General features: G+C 36.0%; 1 protein-coding gene across 2 annotated transcripts in view; it reads right to left on the reverse strand.

Annotated features, from left to right (window-relative positions):
* Nucleotides 1–3,692: 3,692 nt before the first annotated feature.
* ATAD2 (ATPase family AAA domain containing 2) overlaps nt 3,693–23,387 on the reverse strand; it is a 74,875-nt gene continuing 55,180 nt past the window's right edge. For both annotated transcript variants that reach the window (XM_072774381.1, XM_072774380.1), the window contains exons 20-28: nt 16,031–16,166; nt 14,546–14,742; nt 13,823–13,982; nt 11,343–11,465; nt 11,051–11,194; nt 8,665–9,060; nt 6,763–6,896; nt 5,325–5,453; nt 3,693–4,595 (exon numbers count right to left, since the gene is read on the reverse strand). In XM_072774381.1, the coding sequence (XP_072630482.1) occupies nt 4,551–4,595; nt 5,325–5,453; nt 6,763–6,896; nt 8,665–9,060; nt 11,051–11,194; nt 11,343–11,465; nt 13,823–13,982; nt 14,546–14,742; nt 16,031–16,166 (1,464 nt within the window). In that variant the 3' untranslated portion in view covers nt 3,693–4,550. The remainder of the gene's footprint in view (nt 4,596–5,324; nt 5,454–6,762; nt 6,897–8,664; nt 9,061–11,050; nt 11,195–11,342; nt 11,466–13,822; nt 13,983–14,545; nt 14,743–16,030; nt 16,167–23,387) is intronic.

Below are 23,387 nucleotides of genomic sequence, written 5' to 3' on the forward strand. Positions count from 1 at the left end.
CATATAAAACAATTACATATAAATTATATATTTTTATGCACAAACATAACACATTAAGTATGTAAATATTATCTTATATATGTGAATATTCCAGAGCTAGCAAAAAACAAAAATGAAAAGCCCTATCACCTTTCAGTCTTTTCAGTCATTGTTACTGATGATCTGTATCATCAGTTGCAAAGCTAAGATATAATTATTAAATGGGTTTCAATTTCATGAGAATGCCCAATATGTGGACTAGTAGCCAACTGAAATGAAAATCTGTTTTGTTTTGTTTTTTTTAAAGATTTATTCAGTTCAGAGAGAGCAAGTGAGCAAGGGGGAGGGATAGAAGGAGAGAATCCTAAAGCAGATTCCCCACTCAATGCAAGACTTGATATCATGACCCTAAGATCATGACTGGAGCCCAAACCAAGTCAGGATGCCCAACCAACTGAGCCATTCAGGAACCCCCCAAATATGCTTTTTTACAGCATAGGAGCTGGATAAATCTAACAGCAGTAGCTTCTAAAAATATAATCAAAATAATTATGTATCTTTTAAAAAAATTAGATGCTATTAGCTAGATCCTACTCTTTTTCTGAGGCATGGGCCTCCATTTTCAACTTCTTATCTTCCCATTCTGCTCTTAATCTTCTGCTTTCCTTATCCATTACCCATTTGACCAAATGATATTTAGCATTGACAATGGGTATTATGTAAGTGCTGGATCTATAATCATAAAACAAAATAGTTCCTGATTTATAAAGCCTATAATCTCATGGTGAGACAGATGTTAAGTAAACACTGTAAAATAATTGTTACAAATTATAAAAATGTCATGTATTAAATGGAAGATTAACATAGTAAATCTCATTTAGATTAAAGGGGCTATTGGGAAAACTTCTCAGACTTTTATGCTGAAATGAAGGATAGGAGTTAGACATGCATTGGTGGAGGGAAAGGCATTCTATACAAACAGAATAGCATGTGGAAAAGCCCAGAGGTAGGAAAAAATAACACTGAGTAAGAGCAAATGATATCAGATCTAAGATCCATAAGAGTATTTTGACTACTGAATGGAGAATTAATGGCAGGGCAAGAGTAGAAGCAAGGCAAATCAGCAAGCTCTTGCAGTATAGGCATGTGATTATGAGTCGAGAGCTAGCGGAAGAAATGGAGAATTGTGAGGTATTTGGGAGGCAGAATACAAAGACGTGGTGATAAGCCGGAAGCTGAAGGAGAAGGAAGCTTTAGGTTTCTGGCTTCAGCATTTGGTTGGATAGTAGTAGCATTTATTGATAAGAGGAATTCTGAAGGAGCAACAGATTTCAGGGAAAGATCAAGATATGGTGTTTGTCTCTAGTTCAGGAAAGGTCATAAAGATTTGTCTTTATTTTCTATGAATTTTATAATTTTAGGTCAAATTTGGGTCTTTGATCCATTTGTGTTAATTATCATATATGGTGTGAGGCAGAGGTCCAACCTCATTCTTTTGCATGTGGATGTCCAGCTTTCCCAGCACACCATTTCTTGAAGAGACTATTCTTTTCCCATTGAAGGATCTTGGACATCATTTTCAAAAATCAACTGACCATAGATTAATGGATTATTTGTTGACTCTCAATTCTATTTTATTGATCTTGTATCTATCCTCTACGCCAATACCATACTGTCTTACTGATGTAATTTTGTTACTTTTGAAATTGGGAAGTAGGGGTCTTCCAAGTTTCTCTTTTTTCAAGATTGTTTTGGCTATTCAAGGTCCCTTGCAATTCCATTATGAATTTAGGATAGACTTTCCCATTTCTGCAAACAAAGCCAGTGGGATTTTGATAGGTATTATACTCAATCTGTAGATTGCTTCAGTGAATATTGCCACTTTGACATTTAGTCTTCCAATATGTGAATATAGGATAACTTCTCATTTATTTAGGTCTTAATTTTTTTCCAATATATTTTTTTAAAGATTTTATCTATTTATTCATGATAGACACAGAAAGAGGCAGAGACACAGGCAGAGGGAGAAGCAGGCTCCACACAGGGAGCCCAATGCAGGACTCGATCCCGGGTCCCCAGGATCACACCCCGGGCCGAAGGCAGGTGCCATACCGCTGAGCCATCCAGGGACCCCCAGGGTCTTAATCAGTGTAGAGAGTCTTGTACTTCCTTGGTTAAATTTACTCTAAGATGTTTTATTATCTTAGATGCTCTTATAAATGTTCATTGCTAGTGTATAGAAATACAAATGATTTTAATGATCTTCTATCCTGCCACTTTTTTTTTTTTAAGATTTTATGTATTATTCATGAGGGGCAGAAAGAGGGGCAGAGACTGGCAGAGAGAGAAGCAGGCTCCCTATGGGGAGCCTGATGAGGGAGGGACTCGATCCCAGGACCCTGGGATCATGCCCTGAGCCAAAGGCAGCTGCTCAACCACTGAGCCATCAAGGCATCCCATCAACCTTATTTTTAAACCTTTAGTCTAGGTGAGAAATGGTATTCCAATGTGGTTGGATGAATTTATTTATGGATTTATTTATTTATTTATTTATGAAATGACTGAATGTGAGACAGAGAGAGGCAAAGACACAGGTAGAGAGAGAAGCAGGCTCTCTGCGAGGAGGCTCTTGCGGGACTCAATCTCAGAACCCCAGGATCATGACCTGAGCCAAAGGCAGAGGCTCAACCACTGAGCCACCCAGGTGCCCCTATCCTGCCACTTTGCTGAATTTATTAGTTCTAATAGATATTTTGTGAATTCTTTAGGATTTTGTACATATAAAATCATGCCATTTGTGAATAACTTTACTTAATCATTTCCAATTTGGGTGCCTTCTATTTCTTTTTCTTGCCCTAATTACTATAGACTGATTGTATTTTAAGCAACAAATGATAAACATTCTAGGCTTGCAATTTCAGCATGATTTTGTGAGTCTACATAGAAAATGTAGATCTATTACTTCCCATGTCTGCAGACAGTACATCATGAAAAGGACAAGGAGCACATTCATCTTTGTAGCTAATGAACATATACCATATCAAGATTCAAGTGTCAACAGTATTTTAAACCATACACAGTAATAAAACAGATTTTGTACTTGTTTTGCATTAGATTATCTTTAGTATGCTTTAAAATAATTAAAAAATAGAAAAGTTTGAGAAGCATTTTTTACTTTTAAAATTTATTACAGAAGCTATATATACGAAATGAAATCCTAGTTATAAAAGATGTATCTGGAGGGATGCCTGGGGAACCTGTTTTTTCTTCTGCCTATGTCTCTGCCTCACATGAATAAATAAATAAAATCTTAAAAACCTTAAAAAACCCCACAAAAGATGTATCTGGAGTAAGTTATAATAATCTTCAATAAAGAATGAGTATGTGTGTATACATAAAGGCAGAAATACACTACTTAAAATTTTTTCAGTGACCAGCATTGCTTTATGCATTATATAAGTGGGTATCTATTAATTAAGGTATCTAAATTATTAGGTTTTATAAGGCTTTAAATAAAATATCCACATAAATCAACAACAAAAGGTAACTCAATTCTGTAACTGTTTTATTAAAAAAATTTTTCTCGAAACTGTTTCAAAATCCAGAATCTCTCATGAGATCATTATCTCCTATGCCCCTTGAAAAAAGTTTCCAACTATTTTACAAACTAATATTAGAATGTCTCTGTAAAAAAAAAACAACACAAGAGAATATGCATGGCAGTGAACAGTTTTATTGCTTTAAGAAAGAAATGTATTTTTGATATCATTAATACAAAATTTATAATATTTATATTTATATAATTGTATATAAAAGCTATCTACAGTATATAACCTAAACACAAATTTAGAAGGATATAAAGCATTTTCAAATATAAAACTTTTGTGCTATTAAAGATATTTAACAAACTAGTTATTAATACATTTGCTGTGTGTATAATCATAAAAATAAACCGAAATATATTTAAAATCTTTATTAATCCAAATGAGAATTATAAAAATGTTTATGTAAATTTTGACATTCAAGTACAGAAACTGTTCGGGGGGGGGGGCTTTCCACAAAGTATGACTTGAACCCTAGCTTTTAAGTAAACAGAGAAAGAAAGCTCAAGGCAAATGGGAGATGGGCACTGAAAAAAAGGAGAACAAAAAGGGTGGCAAAGACACAAAGATACAATGGCTAAGTAAATTTCTAGTCCAATACATGAAACTATTTTTAGGAAGGAAAAGCCTTAAAAGTGCTTAAAACAAAAAGGATGTCAATGTCACTAATTACTCTTACGTGCCATAAAACATTAGTTATCAAAATAACTTTTAAGAGTTGGCCATACTTCAACTATTGATATGCTACAGAATTACTATCACTACAGTGCCCTGTTCAAAGTTCCAATATTTATTAGTTATCTCTGTAATTTATCTTACACATGTACATAAATACCAAGAAAGTTTAAATATTTTTATTTACTATTTTAATCTTAAAGATGCAGGATTTTTGTCTTGCATCAGTTCTACGAACATAACAAAGGTAAATTAAATAGCAACTAAATATAAAGAACATTTGATACCATGACATCATGATCTGGAACAACTGAAGTTTTCTACCTCTTGCTCCATTTTCTAGATAAAGGGTACAAAGGAAAAATAGTAACTTTCAGGATGAAAAAAGTTGAAAAAACATGACTCTATTACTATTTTTTTTAAGTCAAACTCAAGAATATTATTAACTCATTTATATATCTGAGAGTGAAAACAGAAATTTAGTTTAGTATTTATGACTGTTACATAAAATTGATACCACCAATGGGACTTCATTATTTTAAATCCTCTTGAAATGAGTCTGAGATACGTTCATCTTATGTTAAGTTCAAGTAGTTATTATAATCAAGTCACTGGTGTATTTTTAGATATTAATATTTTGTAATTTGTAGGTACTAATATTATATACATATATACTATGTAGGTAACATAGTAACATAGTACTCTTAGTAGGTATATTAATTACTATGTATATTATATACTAGCAGGTACTAGTAATAAGATCTATTATTATACTGTTATCATCCATTATCTTAGTACTAATGCCCACTATACAGCAAGATTAAGTAAAGACACATGGGTCTTTCTTAAGTCTATCTTAAAAAGGAGCTCTTCATTAATACATACACAATATAGAGACTTTTTTATAGTCTGATACTATAGTTCCAATGTTTATTGAAGAAACACCAAACTTGATTTTTAGAAGTACAGAACTTAGCTGTATCTACAAATAATTCCTAGTCTTTATATTAAAAAATAGTCTTTAAAAATTCTTATAATCTTATTAACTTCTTATATAGATTAGTTTACCTGAATAAGTCTTGTTTTGTCATAGTCCATGCGATGCTGATAAATACACTGGCTGATTACTGCATATAAATTTTCCAACTGAAAAATATTGTATTCTTGACTTTTTTTAACAACAGTCTTCAAAAGATTCTAAAAGAAAACACGAGTGTTTACACATGTGAGAGATAAATTCTGTGAGATATTCTGTAGATTTTGGGAATTTTTAGCATATAAACCAGAGAGATGGCACACCTAATTATCTGATGAGACATGGTGACCTCTGATAATGGCTCTGATATTTCGCAGTAGTTAACCATCATTTTATGATCCTTATCTTTGCCCTGGGTAACTCTCAACCTAAAAACTATAGCTGAGGAGGTGGCCAATTTCAATTTTAGCCATAAATCTCTATAGACAAATTAAATATAATCTCAGAGTAGATTAATAAGGAGAAAAGCAACATTTTTTTTGCAGGGTATTTTATGGCACTGCAGGTACATTGTAATGTGGAAAAAAAAGAGATAGTACATAAAAAATGAACCACCTCACTACTTCAATTCTTTTTAAGATTTAGTTATCTATTTTAGAGAGAGAACACGAGTGAGGGAGGGGCAGAAGGAGAGGGAGAGAAAATCTTAAGCAGACTCCCCACTGAGCACAAAGCCTATGTGAAGCTTGACATGGAGCTTGATCTCACAACCCTGAGATCATGACCTGAGCCAAAACCAAGAGTAGGATACTTAACCAACTGTGCCATCCAGGTGCCCGTTCTTTTTCTTATAAAAGACTTTTCCATTTACTCAGTGTTTAATGATTGAAATGGACTTACTATATTTCTGTGACTCTTCAACCTGGTCCTATGGGGATATATGCCATTACCTCTCAGTTAACAACAACAAAAAAATGCCATTATGGTTGAGTAAATACCAACTAAAAATGGTCACTGGTAATGGTTAAAAAATAATGTATATGGGAACCTGGGTAGCTCAATCAGTTTAGTGTCCAACTCTTGGTTTTGGCTCAAGTCATGATCTCAAAGGTCCTGAGACTGAGCCCTATGCCACCAGGCTCCATGCTCAGTGAGGAGTCTGCTTGTGATCTCTCTCTCCCTCCCCACTATGTTTGCTCACTCTCTAAAACAAATAAATCAATCTTTAAAAAAAAAAACAAAACCTAATACATAGGATCAATAATGCAGACAAGTATGTTAAAAACCAGAATATCAACACATTAGTCATCTCCAAACACTGCTTTTATGAAAGTTATTCTATACCAAGTTTAACTTTTCATAAGAGATTATTTATTCCATGTCAAATTGACACAGTGTACTATCACAAGTCCATTTTTGGTGGGTTATGTTACTAATCTGCATAGCAAAAGTATTATGATTTCAATTCACATACTTTTATTTTTTATTTCTTTTTTATTTATTTATTCATTTATTTTTCAATTTACATACTTTTAATCGCTCATGGTCCACAACAAGTGAGGGCGTAGGCTGGGAAAGAATTGCTAAAGCCTTTTCAACACTGATCAGCTGCTGCTGCTCTACTTGGGAACGTCTAGCTCGAGTCATTCGCAGAATACACATTTCTAGAATGAAAAGTTAAATAACTATTATTTGGTTCACAGACATTACGATTAAAATAAACATTAGGCAGATTAAATAGCAGGACTAAAACAAACACCAACTCTGGCGTATTGGGTCTGCTGTAAGATTAAGATGCTGCTACTTCTACTCTTAAAAAAAGAGAAGTACTTCTTAAATGGAGTATTTCAAAAGATCCTCAACAGGATCCTTTGCACAGGATTACTTCAGCATGAGATTCATAGAATGAAAAAGCTGGAAGGGACCTCAGTAATCTAGGAGTTGCAAACTACCACTCATAGGCCCAATCTGCCCTACTGGTATACATGAAGTCTTATTAGAACACAATCATGCCCATTTTACATGTCTGTGTCAATGTGGCTTTTCTAACAGAGTTGAGTAGTTATGACAGAGATTGTACCACTAAATCTTTATTATCTGTCCCTTTACAGAAAAAGTTTGCCTATCTCTGATCTAGAATAATCCATGCTGGTAGATAAGAAAAATGAGGCCAAGAGTGGTGAAGAGACTCTTCTAAGGTCAATGTACCTAACTGTTGTAAGAGCCAAAGTAAGAACTGAAGTATGCTGATATGTAAACAAATATCTGTCCCCCATTAAATAGTGTCCTTTAAAAAAAAAGATAATGATAAAAAAAAGATAATGATAAAGGAAAAATAAAACAATTCTGAACCTAAAGAAAACATACTACATTATGTAGCCAGAGGATTAACATTTAAAATACCCATATTGGAAAGACTATATCCTAGTCCATTCTGTTATGATTTTTTTTTCATTCTGCTAGGATTATTCAAACACACTTGAACTCATTTTGAGGAAGTCCTTGAAAAAGATTTGCCTATAGTCTATAAGCCACTGAAAAAAACCAGTCTCATTAACACTGTCAATACTTGTTTTTGACCAAAACAAATTTTTAATTGTTACCCCTCTTTTTGCTTTATAAGACTAATGCTTGACTTTTCCAAAACCCAAACAAATCTACTGCTAAAGATCTAAAAAGATGCAGATAGAAGACAATTCTAAAAGACAAACTTTGGGAGAAGGATCATTAGAATGGATAGAAGGATCATAAATAATCTTGGACTTAACGTATAATAGAAACAGAGCAATGATCGGAGTAACATTTGTTCTATACCACTCAGCCAAAATTAGAGAATCGCTGATCTTGCTTAAAAAGAAGAGGGTATCCTGCCAGTTTTTGAAAACTGTATAGCCAAGCACTTTGCTACATGCTTTAAATGGATTATTTAAGTTTCAAAATATCTGATTACCTGACCACTATCTACCCCAATTTTGCAGAAGTTAGAAAATAGAGCATGATTCGTCAAGACCTTGCCCAAGGTCACAAGTTACTGAGTAGAGGACTAGCACTCAAATCCAGGCCTATTGATGCCACACTGTGCTTTTAACAACAGTGATTTATAAGCTCAATAGTTATTAAGATAATACTATTTTTCCTAATTAACACCTACATTCTGGAAGACAAGAAAAAGGAATAAACTGAGATAGTAATTAGTCATTTAAGAACTTTGAGTGAAACCTCTTTTTAAAGATTTGAGAGAGAAATGGGGGGGAGGGAGAATGAGCAGGAGGGGAATAGGGAGAGAATCCCAAGCAGACTCAGAGCTGAGTGAGGAACCTGATATAGGGCTCAATCTCACAACCCTATGATTGCCATCTAAGCCTAAACTAAGAGTCAGGATGCCCCAAAACATCTTTTAAAATTAAAATTAGTAAATTGCTTGAGACTTACCCTTTGCTTCATTTTCATTAGAAATATCTATTATCTGAGAACCAGAAGCATCTCCATTGCAAACAATTTTATCTTTCCTCACTTCTGTGCATGCTGTGGTCTTCTCAGATTCTTCAAGCTCATTCTCAATACCACAAATACTTGAATTCTTATTCCTCAATTCGATTCTGCTTTCAGAGGCATTTTGGTGTTTCTCATTTTCTTCCACTGAGGACTCTCCTGTGTTTCCAGTCTCATTGTGGTCTACACTTGTATCTTGATTTTCCTCTGTATCACTCTCAATTTTGTCATCTGTGGTATTCTGGCTCTCATCTTTCACCTGTGAAATCCTCCTTCGTTTTGTTATGGTGCCTAAGTACCACTTTGACTTTTTGCGGATTTTTCTCTTCAACTGAGCTTCAAAAAATTTAAGAAAACGATAAAAGGACATTTGACAATTTTCCAAGTAACTGGGGGGAAAATACCTCCTGAGATATAAGAGGGTAGAGTTTGAGAAACTGCTGTAGTTTTGTATGGCTGAACACAGAAACAAGGGTAGAAAGTACTGTGAGAAGGCAGAGTAGTAGGCAATAATGTGTCATTCTAAGGAGTTTGAATTTTATCTTGAATAATTTCAAGGAGGGCAATGATATGAATCATCCGATGACTCTAATTCAACAATCACTGTGGCAGGAATACAAGGAATGAACTGGAGGAAGGGTAAGGCTAAAAATGGCCTATACTTACTGAGTGCTTACCACATAGTGGGGACTCTTCTAAGCTCTTTACGTATGTACTGACTCCCTGAAATTTCACTTTCACCTGATCAGGTTTGCTATCATTATCAACATCCTTTTATAGATGAAGAAACTAAGCTATCCATAGATGAAACATTCTGCCTGGACCAGATACAGAATGACTACACTGTAATATTCTGTTTGGGAGATTCACTCATATGGCTGCTGCATGTGTTTAGTCATTCTCACTGTTGTTTAATAATCTATATTTTCCCAATCTGCTGTTGTGGGCATTTGGGTTGTTCCCAGTTTTGGGCTATTAAAATATTGGTTCTAAGAACATTCTTGTACATGTATTTCAGTGAACACAATGTATGCAGTCCTGCTGGATATATAGCTAGGGATGGACTGTTTGAGAGGAGACATTTTCCATGTTCTCAATTTCCACACACACACACACACACACACACATTTGCTCAAAGCTGATTTGACCAAGAACACCTGCTAGTACAGGTTCCTTGCTCATTTGCTATTCTCATCCTCCCTTTTCTAATTGCCTCCTTCCATTTTTACAAAGAAGGGCTTACCCTACCTATCTTAAATCATTTACTCCAGGAGACAAACATGCAATACAATAAAGGAATGTTCCAATCCCAGCAAAACATACACAAATAGAGTTTTAAAAATTCTGTTTAAAAGCATCTGAGATCAGGGCAGCCCGGGTAGCTCAGCGGTTTAGCGCCGCCTTCAGCTCAGGGCCTGATCCTGGAGACCGGAATTGAGTCCCATGTCAGGCTCCCAGCATGGAGCCTGCTTCTCTCTCTGCCTGTGCCTCTCTCTCATGAATAAATAAATAAAATCTTAAAAGAAAAAAAAAAAAAGATCTGAGATCTAATTAAGGCACTGAGGAATTATGATACCAGACTCTGGGAAAACAAATGAATAAGAGTCTAAGGTGCTGAGGAGAGTCAGGACATTCGTGGGCTTAACAAAAACTGGAATTAAGAGCCTGCCAAGGAAAGGAGGCCTTGGGAAAACCCATGGGCTCCAAGTTAGTACCCCCTGGAGTTATACCCTAAGAATAAGAAGGAACAGGAAATAGACTAGAATTTATAGAAATGAAAATCAATTTCAAATGAGTTAATCTGCAATTAGATGAAGGTGAACTGGGACTGCAAGTGGTAGGTCATTATAAACCTGGGTTTAATTATATGGTCTCATTCATTTGGGGAATATAAGTAATAGTGAAAGGGAATAGAAGGGAAAGGAGAAGAAATGGGTAGGAAATATCAGAAAGGGAGACAAAACATGAAGACTCCTAACTCTGGGAAATGAACTAGGGGTGGTGGTAGGGGAGTAGGGCGGGGGGTGGGGGTGAATGGGTGATGGGCACTGAGGGGGGCACTTGACGGGATGAGCACTGGGTGTTATTCTGTATGTTGGCAAATTGAACACCAATAAAAAATAAATTTATTATTAAAAAAATAAAATAAAATAATAAATAAAAATACACCTGGGTTTACTTTAAGAATGCAGAGTTGCCTTAATATTTATTAACAATATCAAGGTAATTTACCACATCAACACAGAGAAAACGAAGGAGAAAGTGAATGGCATCAGCAGAAAGTGAAGGCTAGTTTCCTAAGTGAAAATTACCCAAGTGCACTTACCAGGAGTACTGCAAGCCACAGGAGTACTAGGTGTCTTGAGTTTTTCATTCTGCTCTGGATCTGATCTTTTTTCACCAGCAGAGGTGGAATTTTGCTTTGGCATCACATGATAGTAAGATGGGGCATATTTGGAGGAGCTACAACCTTATAAATAGACATGGAATATCAAGTCAAATGTCCGGATTTCAAAATTACATGAAGGGTTAATTAAAAGGAATAAGTAATACATGACATCAGAACATCAGAAACATCATCAGAAACATCTTTTTCTGATGCCAAATCATTTTCCTACCTCTCTTCTTTCTAGATTCCTGAATTTCTTCACAAAGCTGCTCAAAGTCTTCATCAAGTTCTTCTTTAATTATTGCATAGGCAGTATCTCTTAAAGCACAGGCTCTATGCCTAATGAGACGATCTGAGAAATGAATAAAGAATTCAATTTAAAAATATCTCCTTTTAATAATTTACCAAAAATAAACTCAACATGTTACGCTAAGATTGTAGTCATTAAAATTCCTTTTTTACTTTTACCATGAAGAGTAAATGTTACTGGAATTGTATTGTTCTGTTTTTGCTATTAATTGTTCTGGATGTTATTGGATGTTCTGGACATCCAATTCAGTATGGCAGACTAAACCCAAATAATTTTACTACTCTGTCCTAGATCTAGCTCCCCTTGACATATCAGAAAAAATAAAAATAAAAAAATCAATCAACAGCAGGACTATACAACAACATGACAACAACAAAGACAGCAAGGAAGGCTACTAATATCATTAGTGAGCCAGAGATGTTAAAGAATTTTAGAAGAGAAGTTGGTACTGCATTGACAGAGAAACTAAACAAATAGCAACCTTACACAGGAAAACACTAGAAAAGCTCGTCTACTCAGAATCCAAGCACCATAAGCTGGAATATGCTTTGAGGTAGAGAGCAAGTAATAAGCAAATGTAAAATTGTTTGAACAACCAGATCAGTTCTACTCAGAATCCAAGCACCATAAGCTGGAATATGCTTTGAGGTAGAGAGCAAGTAATAAGCAAATGTAAAATTGTTTGAACAACCAGATCAGTTCCCTCACAGGGTGGTAGGCTGCAATATTCATGCCTAGGTTAGAGTTGGCAACAATAGTTATAATATCAGGATTCTTCAGGGGATTTCTAACATGGCATTTGGGCCTGAAGAAAAGCAGAGGCAAAAGTTTAAGCACTGGTTCCCTGAGTAGGGTAGCATCACGTAACCTGGAAACTTGTCAGAAATCTAAATTCTCAGGTCCCAACCTACATCTACAGAATCTGAAACCACGGAGATGGGGCCTTGCAAGCTCCATCTTAATAATCCTTTTAGGAGATGCTGATTGCCTGCTAAAGGCATACCACTGGTCTAAAGTAATTTTAGATAGTCACAATGGACAGAAGAAGACGTAGCAGCAGCATGAGTGCAAGGATACAGAAAAAGTCCTCAGGTTCCAGGGTAATGCTTCACTCTACAATTAAGGAGTGTTCTCAGGTTGGTAGCCTGTTCCCAGTGCTTACCTACAGATGTGAACTACAGGGAAAAGCCTTGGGGAGGTGAGGGCAGAGGCCTGGGAGAGGAAGAACAGTGAGCTTTTCAACTGTTGAAGAACTCTCAGTAGGTCTCTATGCTAATCAGTCTAATTTATAAACACTACCAAGAAAAGAGAAAACCAATGTATTGGGGGAGAGAGGTAACACAGCAAACAGGACTATTAAAAAAAAAATTATCCACTGAAAGTTAAGGACACTATCCACAAAACAAAAATAGGAAGCTAGGAAAAAGAAGTGCCTAAGAAAGAATATTTCTGGATATGAGTAAAGATTATATCAAATATGTAGAAAGTTGATTATTACATATATGAAGTTAAAAAAAATCCCTTACTTTTAATTTACTTATAGATTGTGTAGGTGAAGACAGAATGGGTGTATGTCTAGAAAAGGTCTAAAAAGATATCTCCAAACTTAACAGTGTCCACCTTTGGAGAGAGGAAATGAGGGACTTAATTTTTATTTAAGTGTAGTTGACTTACAATATTGTATTAGTTTCAAGTGTACAACATAATGATTTGACATTTATATATTATGAAGTGATCATCATAACAAACCTAGGGGGCTTAGTTTTGCTATTATTAGCAAGTTGGAGTGTCTCAGTCATTTAAATGTCCAACTCTTGGTTTTGGTTTGGGTCATGATATCAAGGTCCTGGGACAGAGCCCCATGTACGGCTCCACGCTCCACACAGAGTCTACTTGAGACTTTGTCTCCCTCTCATTCTGCCCTTCTCCCAGGTTGCTCTAAAATAAGGAAGTCTAAAAAATATATTATGAGCAAATATTATATATTACTTTTGTAATAAAAATAATAATGGTCCTAACTAAGAAAATTCTTTCAGATCTTTCTTACTACAGAATGTTTCTTTACTACTTGGAGAAAGAGCACTGATAAAGAAGCTAAGTTGTTATGCAATTCTGTGTCTTGTTAGCAGATACACCATGAAACTCTTAATTAATAGAGGTATTTTGGAGACAAAGAAACCCACATTCAAATTCTGCCTCTACCACTTCCTGGGTGTATGACCGTGAATAAGTTTTTTAACCTAACTTCATTTTCCTTAACTGTAAAGTGAGAGTAATGCTCTATTAAGTGGCACTGTGAAGGTAAAATGTTTATATCATCTGGTATGAAGTCAACCCTCACTAAAATGTTCGCAGCCCCTGTTCCACCCCCTGGGGGAAAAAAACCCACTAATGCTCACCTCCAGGATCTCTATCTGGATTGTATTCTAAAGCATTACTACAGATTAGATCAATATCACTCAAATAGTCTTTCACAGTCAGATACTTGTGGAGATCAATTTTACTGATTACAGATGAAAGGTCCATTGGTTGCTTTATCACAGTGACATAATCAGGAACCTAAAATTCAAGCAAATGACCAAATCACTAAATTAACTGTGAACATCAAAAACATTTGAGTCCAGTTGCTCTGCCAGGCAATATGGGGAGGGGGGGGGAGGAGAATAAATATATAAGAAATGATGTATTAATGTATTAATATGAAACCTTTGACTCTATTTAAAGCTGGCTTTGTTTTGTATTTACTCTTGTTCTTGGGCACCTGTCTCCAGTAATATCTTATACCTCTTCCCTTATCCAAATGTCATTCATCTTTCAATGTCAACTTAAGACTTCACTCTCAAGCTCACTCTAAACCCTGTAGATCACAATAATATTATGTAGCATTAAGTCACTCTTAAATCACATCTAGAATGTTTGGGTTGGGCAGATAAAGTTAACAGGCTACTCTCTGGAGAAAAGGAAAATGCATTACATAGCTCCATGTGCTTAGGACACTACTCGGTATATTCTATACAAAGAAAATAAGCTCAGAGTGTAGACAAGGAACCACATAAACTACCCAAATATTCCCTAGTTCATTACAGTTTAGAGCACATTTGATCCAAAGATTAAATCAATACCTCATCAGGGTCAACAGGTTTAGTAAATACTCTGAATCGCTTGTCAATAGCAAGCCTATGTGTAACATTTCTCAAGAAAATCCTCAGTTCTCTAAATGTGTCTTCTTCTTGTTCTTCTAGTCGTTTCACTTCTTCTGGTGTCAGTGGTCTTGGCTCAGGTGGTGGTGCTACAGGGAGTACCTCCAAGGCCTGCAAAACTTCACATGAATAGAAGATACTAGTTACTACTCTTCTATCACATCAAGGATAACAAATGATTCAGTGAACATAGTGGCCAGGCTTTCAACTGTTATCCTCCTTATATTCCTGGCAATCAGAGGATTTGAAATACTCAAGTGCTACCATAATCTCTAACCTTACCTCCCCCTCTAGCAATAATTGTAATTTGTAACATTAGTTCCTACATCATTCCCTCTGTTCCATTTTAAGATCATTTGAGAGGTTATCAAAACTTTCAAAATGTATTCTTTCCAATATAAGAATATTCTATTAAAAAAAGCTTTTAATAGTTAATTTTTGAACTAATAACAAATTGTGGTAGGTTTCAAATGTAGTAAGTTTAATTTTGTTTAAACAGAGATGCACTGAGTACTCAGGACAAGAAAAAGAAGTATGAAAGTGCTGCTACAATAAACTGGCAATCTATTAAGGGAATAAGAGACAATTATTACATCATTGTAATGTCATATTAGTAGTATGAAAAAAGTACAGTGGAAGGAGGAAAAAAGGAGTCATAGTAGAAGGGACAACTGGTTCCTTAGGCAGAGACAGGCAATGAGGATAGAAGCATTGCTGACAGGGAGCAAGCATGAATGAGATTATGAAAAGACCGGAATATGCTGCAAGTAGTGTAATGACAGAATGTTTTGCAAGGAAAGAGATGAGGGAAAAAGAGAACAAAAGTGCCAAAAATGGGTTTGGTAAGACAGACTGGGGCTTTTTTTTTTTTTTTTTAAGATTTATTTATTCATTCATTCAGAGAGAGCGAGAGAGAGGCAGAGGGAGAAGCAGGCTCCATGCAGGAAGCCCGATGTGGGACTCGATCTTGGGTCTCCAGGATCACACCCCAGGCTGCAGGCGGCGCTAAACCGCTGCGCCACCAGGGCTGCCCCAGACTAGGGCTTTATTATGAATTCCAGCTGAAATTCTATAGACTAGGATTACACTAGGAAAGGTCTTGTATGCTTTAAGATCTTTTTTTTTTTTTTTTTTTTTTTAAGATTTCAATTATTCATTCATTCATTCATGAGAGACACAGAGGGAGGCAGACATAGGAAGAGAGAGAAGCAGCCACCTTGGTATCTGGTATGCTTTACGATCTTTGGTCTATTTTAATGGGAAGCATAGAGACTTGTAATCTGTAGAGATATCAACCTAATGATCGAGGTTTTTGAGTTTGTGTTATTAGAAGACAATAATGCCATTAATATTTTATTCCCACCTTCTTGAAATTAGTATATGTTAAACTTTGATGGAGAAACTAACCTGCTTTCTTTTTTGATACAGGAGGCTTAGCAGCTTGCTTCAGAATTAAATCTTCAAAAAATTTTGTTCGTTCTTCTTTACCAGGTAACTGGACATTAAAAATTTCTCCATAATCACGGATAAATAATTCTTGCACCTTAAAAAAGAAAATACATGAATTATATATGTGTATAAACAATACTATGGGGATGCCTGGGTGGCTCAGCGGTTGAGTGTCTGCCTTTGGCCCAGGGTGTGATCCCAGGATCCAGGATTGAGTCCCACATCAGGCTCCTTGCAGGGAGCCTGCTTCTCCCTCAGCCTGTGTTTCTGCCTCTCTCTCTCGCTGTGCCTCTCATGAATAAATGAATAAAAATCTTAAAAAAACAAAACAAACCAATACTACATATGTATCATTCAGTGCAACAGGTTATTATACACAAATTTTTAATGCCCTTAACTGTGTGTAATAAAGAGATATTTTTAAGACACAGATCTTTAATGTATGCTGGAGTTACATATAAATCATTATACAAAAGATTAGGAACTAAAAAATATGGGACCTTCTTTAAAACTCAAGACTCCAAAGTATTCATGTGGTAACTAATATGGCATTATTTGATTTCAAGGGTTTTGAGATCTATTAATGAACGAATGAATGAATTCACTTTCACAACCCTAAGTGAGGCAGGATAAGAATTTAAAGGCTAAGGGGTGCCTGGCTGGCTCAGTTGGTAAAGCATGCAAGTCTTGATCTTGAGGTTGTGAGTTTGAGCCCCACCTTGGGTGTAGAGATTACTTAAAAATGAAATTTTTAAGGGCACCCGGGGGGTTCTGTGGTTGAGTGCCTTGACTTATGCTCAGGGCATAATCCCAGCATCCTGGGATCGAGTCCCACACTAGGCTCACTGTAGGGAGCCTGCTTTTCCTCTGCCTATGTCTCTGCCTCTCTCTCTCTGCGTCTCTCAGTAATAAATAAAATCCCCCCCCCCCAAAAAAAAGAAAGAATAAAAGGAAATAGAAAGAAAGAAAGAAGGAAGGAAGGAAGGAAGGAAGGAAGGAGAAGAAGAAGGAAGGAAGGAAGGAAGGAAGGAAGGAAGGAAGGAAGGAAGGAAGGAAGAAAGAAAGAAAGAAAGAAAGAAAGAAAGAAAGAAAGAAAGAAAGAAAGAAAGAAAGAAAGAAAGAAAGAAAGAAAGAAAGAAAGAAAGAAAGAAAGAAAGAAAGAAAGAAAGAAAGAAAGAAAGAAAAAAGAATAAAAGGAAATAGTAAGTGCTGGTGAGAATATAGAGAAATTAGAACCTTTGTGCTGGTAGGAATGTTAAAATGGTGTAGCCACTGTGGAAAACAGAATTACCATGTAATCCAGTATACATATCTGAAGAGCAAGAAAAAAAAAACACAACAAAAAACCCACTCAAATACAACTTGTATGCATAGTAGGCAAGAGGTAGAAATCATCCAAATGTTTATCACTAGACGAATGGATAAAACTGTGATATATATATATATATATATATACACATATATATATATTATATATATGAATAAAATGGAGTATTATTCAACCTTAAAAAGGAGTGAAATTCTAATGCATGCTACAATACTGATGAACTCTGAAAACATGCTAAGTGAAATAACCCAGTCACAAAAGGACAAATACCATAGGATTCCACTTTTACAAGGTATGTAGAATAGGTAAATTCACAGAAAGAAATTTATTACAACAGAGGTTACTAGGGGTTAGGAAAAGGAGGGAATAGGGGAGTAACTGTTTAATGGGTATAGGGTTTCTGTTTGGGATGATGAAGTAGTTCTGGGAATGGTGCACAACATTGTGAATATACTCAATGCAATGTACTTGAGGTCACTGAATTGTACACTTAAAAATGGTTAAAATGGTAAATTTGTTATGCATATTTCACTACCAAAAGAAGGGCAAAGGAGATCCCAAAAGGACGTTTCTAAGCAACCTCTTGACCTTTTCCAGTATTTTTCTTTAAAGATTTTTTTGAGAGAGAGAGAGAGAGTCAGCACAAGTGGGGGTAGGGGAGAGAGAGGAGAAGCAGACTCCCTGCTAAGCAGAGAGCCCAATGTAGGGCCAATTCCAGGACCCTGAAATCATGACCTGAGCTGAACGCAACACTTAACTGACCAATCCACCCAGGCACTCTTGTTTTTCCAGTATTATTATTAGAGAATAATCATGTTTATTCCTTGGTGATGCTTATGTATTTTATTTTGGGTTATCTTTGACATACAGAAGTTTACATTCATAGATTTAAATAACCTGATTTATAGGGTCTTCCACGTTTCCATATATGAAAATGTTCCAAGTATGTTATATGAAGCTTTTCCTATTGTCTCAACATCATTTAAGAAATGTCTCTATTTTTGCTAATTCATTTACCAAATTATTATGTAAACAAGCATCTAATGGATTTTATTACATCAATTTCCCAATGCTGGCCCAAATCCTACAGTTTTAATTTCTAATTTTTAATATGCAGGGACCCTGAGATCATGACCCGAGCCAAAGGCAGGTTAACAAACTGAGCCACCCAGGCACCCCTTGTTACAAGTATTAACAGACATATCTAAGTTTCCTTTCCTAGCAAACTCTAAGGTTAATCAATTTCTATGTATCAGGCAAAAATCTGAATGTGCTTTTACTTCTTTAGTCTCCTTTGCTATGTCCTATGTCCTTCCTGCCATTATCAAGTTCAGACCAACAGACCAACTCAGTTTCACATTCCTTAAAAAATTTTTCTATCACAATTTTGTGACAGTAAGTTTGCTTTCTTTGTTCACTGCTTTTTTTATGCAACTTCTACAAATAAAAATCTCAGAGAGGGATCCCTGGGTGGCTTAGCGGTTTGGTGCCTGCCTTTGGCCCAGGGCGTGATCCTGGAGTTCCAGGATCGAGTCCCACGTCGGGCTCCCTGCATGGAGCCTGCTTCTCCCTCTGCCTGTGTCTCTGCCTCTCTGTCTCTCTCATGAATAAATAAATTAAAAATCTTTAAAAAAAAAATCTCAGAGAAATAATCCTTTAATAATTCAGTCAAGGGTTTATGAGTAAAAGTTTCTTAGGAATTGCATATTCAAAAATGTCATTGGGGCTCCTGGGTGGCTCAGTCGGTTAAGCATCTGACTCTTGATTTCGGCTTAGGTCATGATCTCAGGGTTGTGACACTGAGCCCTACATCTGGCTCTGTGCCAGATATAGAGCCTGCTTAGAATTCTCTCAAAAAAAAAAAAAAAAACAAAACAGAAAATATTTGTTTTGTTCTTTCACTCAAATGCTACTTTGTTGGGAAGGAAATTATAAGTCTAAAGTTATTTTCCTTCAAAACTTTGGAAATATTGCTTAGTTGTCTCCTTAGTAGCTAGTGTTCACAATGAAAAGGTAGAAGCAATTTGACTTTCAGTCCTTCCTAGTAATATTTTTTCTCTCGGTTGATTTTTAAAATTCTCCTCTGTACTTCTGAAATTCTAATTTATCTAGATGTGGACCTTTTTATATCCATTAGTTAGAACACAGGAACCCTTACATCTGGACTTAAGGTATTCTTTAACTCTACAAACTGTTTTACTATGTGAATATTTTCTAATTTTCTCCTCCCATAAGGCCCACTAAATAGGTGTTAGACCTGCATTAAATTCTATTTTAGCTTTTTCTCTTCTTTTTCAAATCTCTGTCCTTTTGTACCATATACTGTAAGAATTCCTGATCTCATGTTTCATCTCACTAATTCAGTCTTTATCTGTGCCTGTTCCTTTTCAAAAGCCTCATGGACTTTTTATTTGGGGGGAGGGGGGAGTTATTTCATTTATAGTATCTCCAATTGGTTCTTTTTTACAACAAACAGTCTGTTAAGTGATGCATGGATATGATTATTCATTGAGCTGTCCTTCTCAAATGCTTATTTATAAGCTCATCTTTGCCTTTGAATTCTGCCCATAGATGCTTTTTCTGTTTATTTTAGCTTCTACATCCAGTGATTATGAAGAAGCTAGCCTATACTAGAAATAGAATGTGCCTGTAATTTTCTTTCTGGACAACAGGGTCTCCCCATTCCTCCTGATATTGGCAGCCATAGATAGTGACTGCTGACACAGTAGTCTTTGGGCCCATCCTCACTGCTCTAGCTAAGGATGAACAACTCTGCTAATTACTGCTTGGCACGGTCAAAAGTGAAGAAAGCCAATTAACTTAAAGTTGTCCAAGAGCTCTTTCAATTCCTTTCTAGCATTGACTCAGAGCTAGAAACTACTGCCATCTTTCAATACAGTCCTCTCATGCACATGCTTTGAACTGTGGTTACCCTCATCAGTCTAATCCCTAATCCCCACTGCTTTGTCTTTCAAGGACTCATGAAAGTTTCTAATCTATTCATAACATTCTTTCTCACTTTCCCCATACTGCTGAATTGTTAAGTGCTCATACATATAGGTACTCTGACTGCAATTCTGATATGGACAGACTTTAATGCAGCTAAAAATGGTACACACAGTGTTCTCATTTATTATATAGAACATGCTACATTGACAGTATCACAGAACCACTAAAAGGCTCAAAGTGGACTTGCTTATTTATATGTATATAAATTAGATTATTCATTTTTAAAAAATAAACAACTCCCAGTCCGGTACCCATTCCTCCCTACCATGCAGTGCAGTACTGGGATACTTCACCCAATTTATGTTTAGGAAATACTACCCTAAGAAAATAGAGTAGCTATTCTTTAAAAAAAGATCTTTGAGTGCAGAATTCCCATATTCTTGATAAAGTGATCTTAGATTAAAAGGACTTGTTTTTCAATCTTCCTACATCCATAGAAAGAATACTCAGCTGGGGGTGCCTGGGTGGCTCAGTCAGTTTAAGTGTCTGACTGTTGATTTCTGCTCATCATGATCTCGGGGTGTGAGACTTGAGTCCTGTGTATCAAGCTCCACGGTGGGTATGGAGCCTTCTGGAGATTTTCTCTTTCCCTTCTTGTCTGCCCTGGTCTCAAACAAACAAACAACCAAAAAGAAACTCCCACAACTCAGCTAGTTTGTCTTGTTATCAAGAGTATAAACTTACTTTGTTTCAAATTTCAAAATGATTAACAAAGTTTTAACTGACAGTGAGTACAATAAGCCAATGGTATAACATGGCTACTAAATAGTAGTTCTTTACTCTGTTAACCAGAACAATGCTAGAGTACTTAATTTATTCTGAGTACAGCTTTTCAAGAGGAATATAAAGACATTCAGGAGAGTGACTAGAATTCTGAAGAAAAACATGTGTTGTGTAGCAGAGCCTGCTATTATCAAGCCCATATCCTCTTCTTGGGGCACACTGTTTGTCATACTTTCTAGTCTCCCTTGCTGTTGGTACAGTCATGAGAGGAAATGATATAGATCTTTCAGATCAGGCACATGAATGGGCTACGCTTTCCAGTGAGGTACAGTGAAAGCAAACTGGAAAGCCATGTGATGAAAATGAGAAACGTCTCTCAGCCCAATGTCTGGAACGACTATACGGGGGAGGACAGACCTGAATGTAGTCATCTGAGTAGTACAGTTAAGCAATCGAGAAATAAACTTGTTGTATTAATAACTCTAAGAAGGGATCCCTGGGTGGCGCAGCGGTTTGGCGCCTGCCTTTGGCCCGGGGTGCGATCCTTGAGACCCGGGATCGAATCCCACATTGGGCTCCTGGTGCATGGAGCCTGCTTCTCCCTTTGCCTGTGTCTCTGCCTCTCTCTCTCTCTCTCTGTGACTATCATAAATAAATAAAAAATAAAAAAAAATAACTCTAAGGAATATACCATATCACAGAAGCAATGTTTAATGTGAAGCATGGGTCAGAGTGGGGAGATACAAATAAATATAACAGAGTATTCAAATATCAAAGAGTTGTCATGACGAAAACAGATTCAACAGGTTCTATATAGTACCTACAAAACAGAGACTAAGAATAAATAGATTTTTTAGGAGTCAGAGCTAACAAACTGAATAGTGAAGAAAGTGTCTCAACAAAGGTGGGATATCCACATAAAGGAGCCAATATGGAAGAGTCCAGAACCAGATTAACTAATCAGAGGTCTTTGACTCCATAACATGTAACACATACTTGACGTTTATTTCCCAGCGTTTTCAACTTTTAGTTGAATAATTCACAATCAACCATTAAAATAGAGCCAGCAGGGACATCATTTTGTCCTCTTGATGACTTATCTCATGTCCTTAATTCTGCTCTTCACTCACTCTGCTCTAGCCACCCTGGTTTCACTATTTTTCCCAAACACCAAACACACTTTTGCTTCCAGGTCTTTGCACTTGCTTTTCTTCTGCCAGGAACCTTTGTCCCTCAGATGCCCAAATGGTTTACTCACTGTCTTAGCTTTTTCAGGTCTTTCCTCAAAAGTCACCTTCTTAGTGAGGCCTTACCTAAGACTATTAACATTGTGACCCTATCACACTCTACTGGCATTGTCTAGCTAGAATTTTCTCTATAGCGATAGGTATTATATATTTTATTTATTTTTCTCTCCCCCTCAATTATAATGTAAGCTCTAGGAAGAGAAATTTTTGTCTCTATCTTTCAATGCTATATGCCCAGTATCTAAGAACTATGCTTGACAAAGAATAAGTACTCCATAAATATTTCTTTAATATTAGAACTAAAAAAAAATATTTGAACTTATTTTCCTACTCACATTCTAAAAAATGCAAACCAATTATGTCAAAAAGTATGGAAAAACTTAGTAAATAAAAACAAAATATATAGAAGCCTACAATATGATTATGTACTCTGAGAATTGAAAAGGTGGGAGGAAAAAGTCTTGCTTCATGTACTTTATATTCTCTAAGGGAGATAGAGTCAAACAAATATTTAATGGCAGAGAGTGATAAAAACAACAGAGTAAGGGAAAAGAGAGTGATGGGCAGAGGAGCTAGTCAGTATAATTGAGAAACTGATCAGGGAAGGCCTCTCCAAGGTGACATCTGGGTAGAGACCTGAGAAAAATAAAGGTTTGTGCCAGGCAATTAAGCATGAACTTGTGTCACTGGTAGTTGTCTAAACAGGCACAAACCTGAAAGTAATTTAGTGACATCAAAAATATTATATGTGTATACTCTTTGATTAAGCCATAGTTATTCCACTTTTAGGAACGGATGCCAGAAAAATCCACACAGTAATGCTTATACAAAATAAAACCCAAGGATGCTCACTGTAACAGTTCAACAGAAAAAAACTAAAAAACCACCAAAATACCTATAAGCAAGAATCTGGATAAATTCTGGTACATAAAGACAGTGGAAAAATCATGCTGCTTTTAAAAGGAATGAGATTGTGTACTGAAACACATTATACACACACACACGCACA

This window comes from Canis lupus, chromosome 14 (genome assembly GCF_048164855.1).
Source record: "Canis lupus baileyi chromosome 14, mCanLup2.hap1, whole genome shotgun sequence".
Classification (NCBI taxonomy): Eukaryota; Metazoa; Chordata; class Mammalia; order Carnivora; family Canidae; genus Canis; species Canis lupus.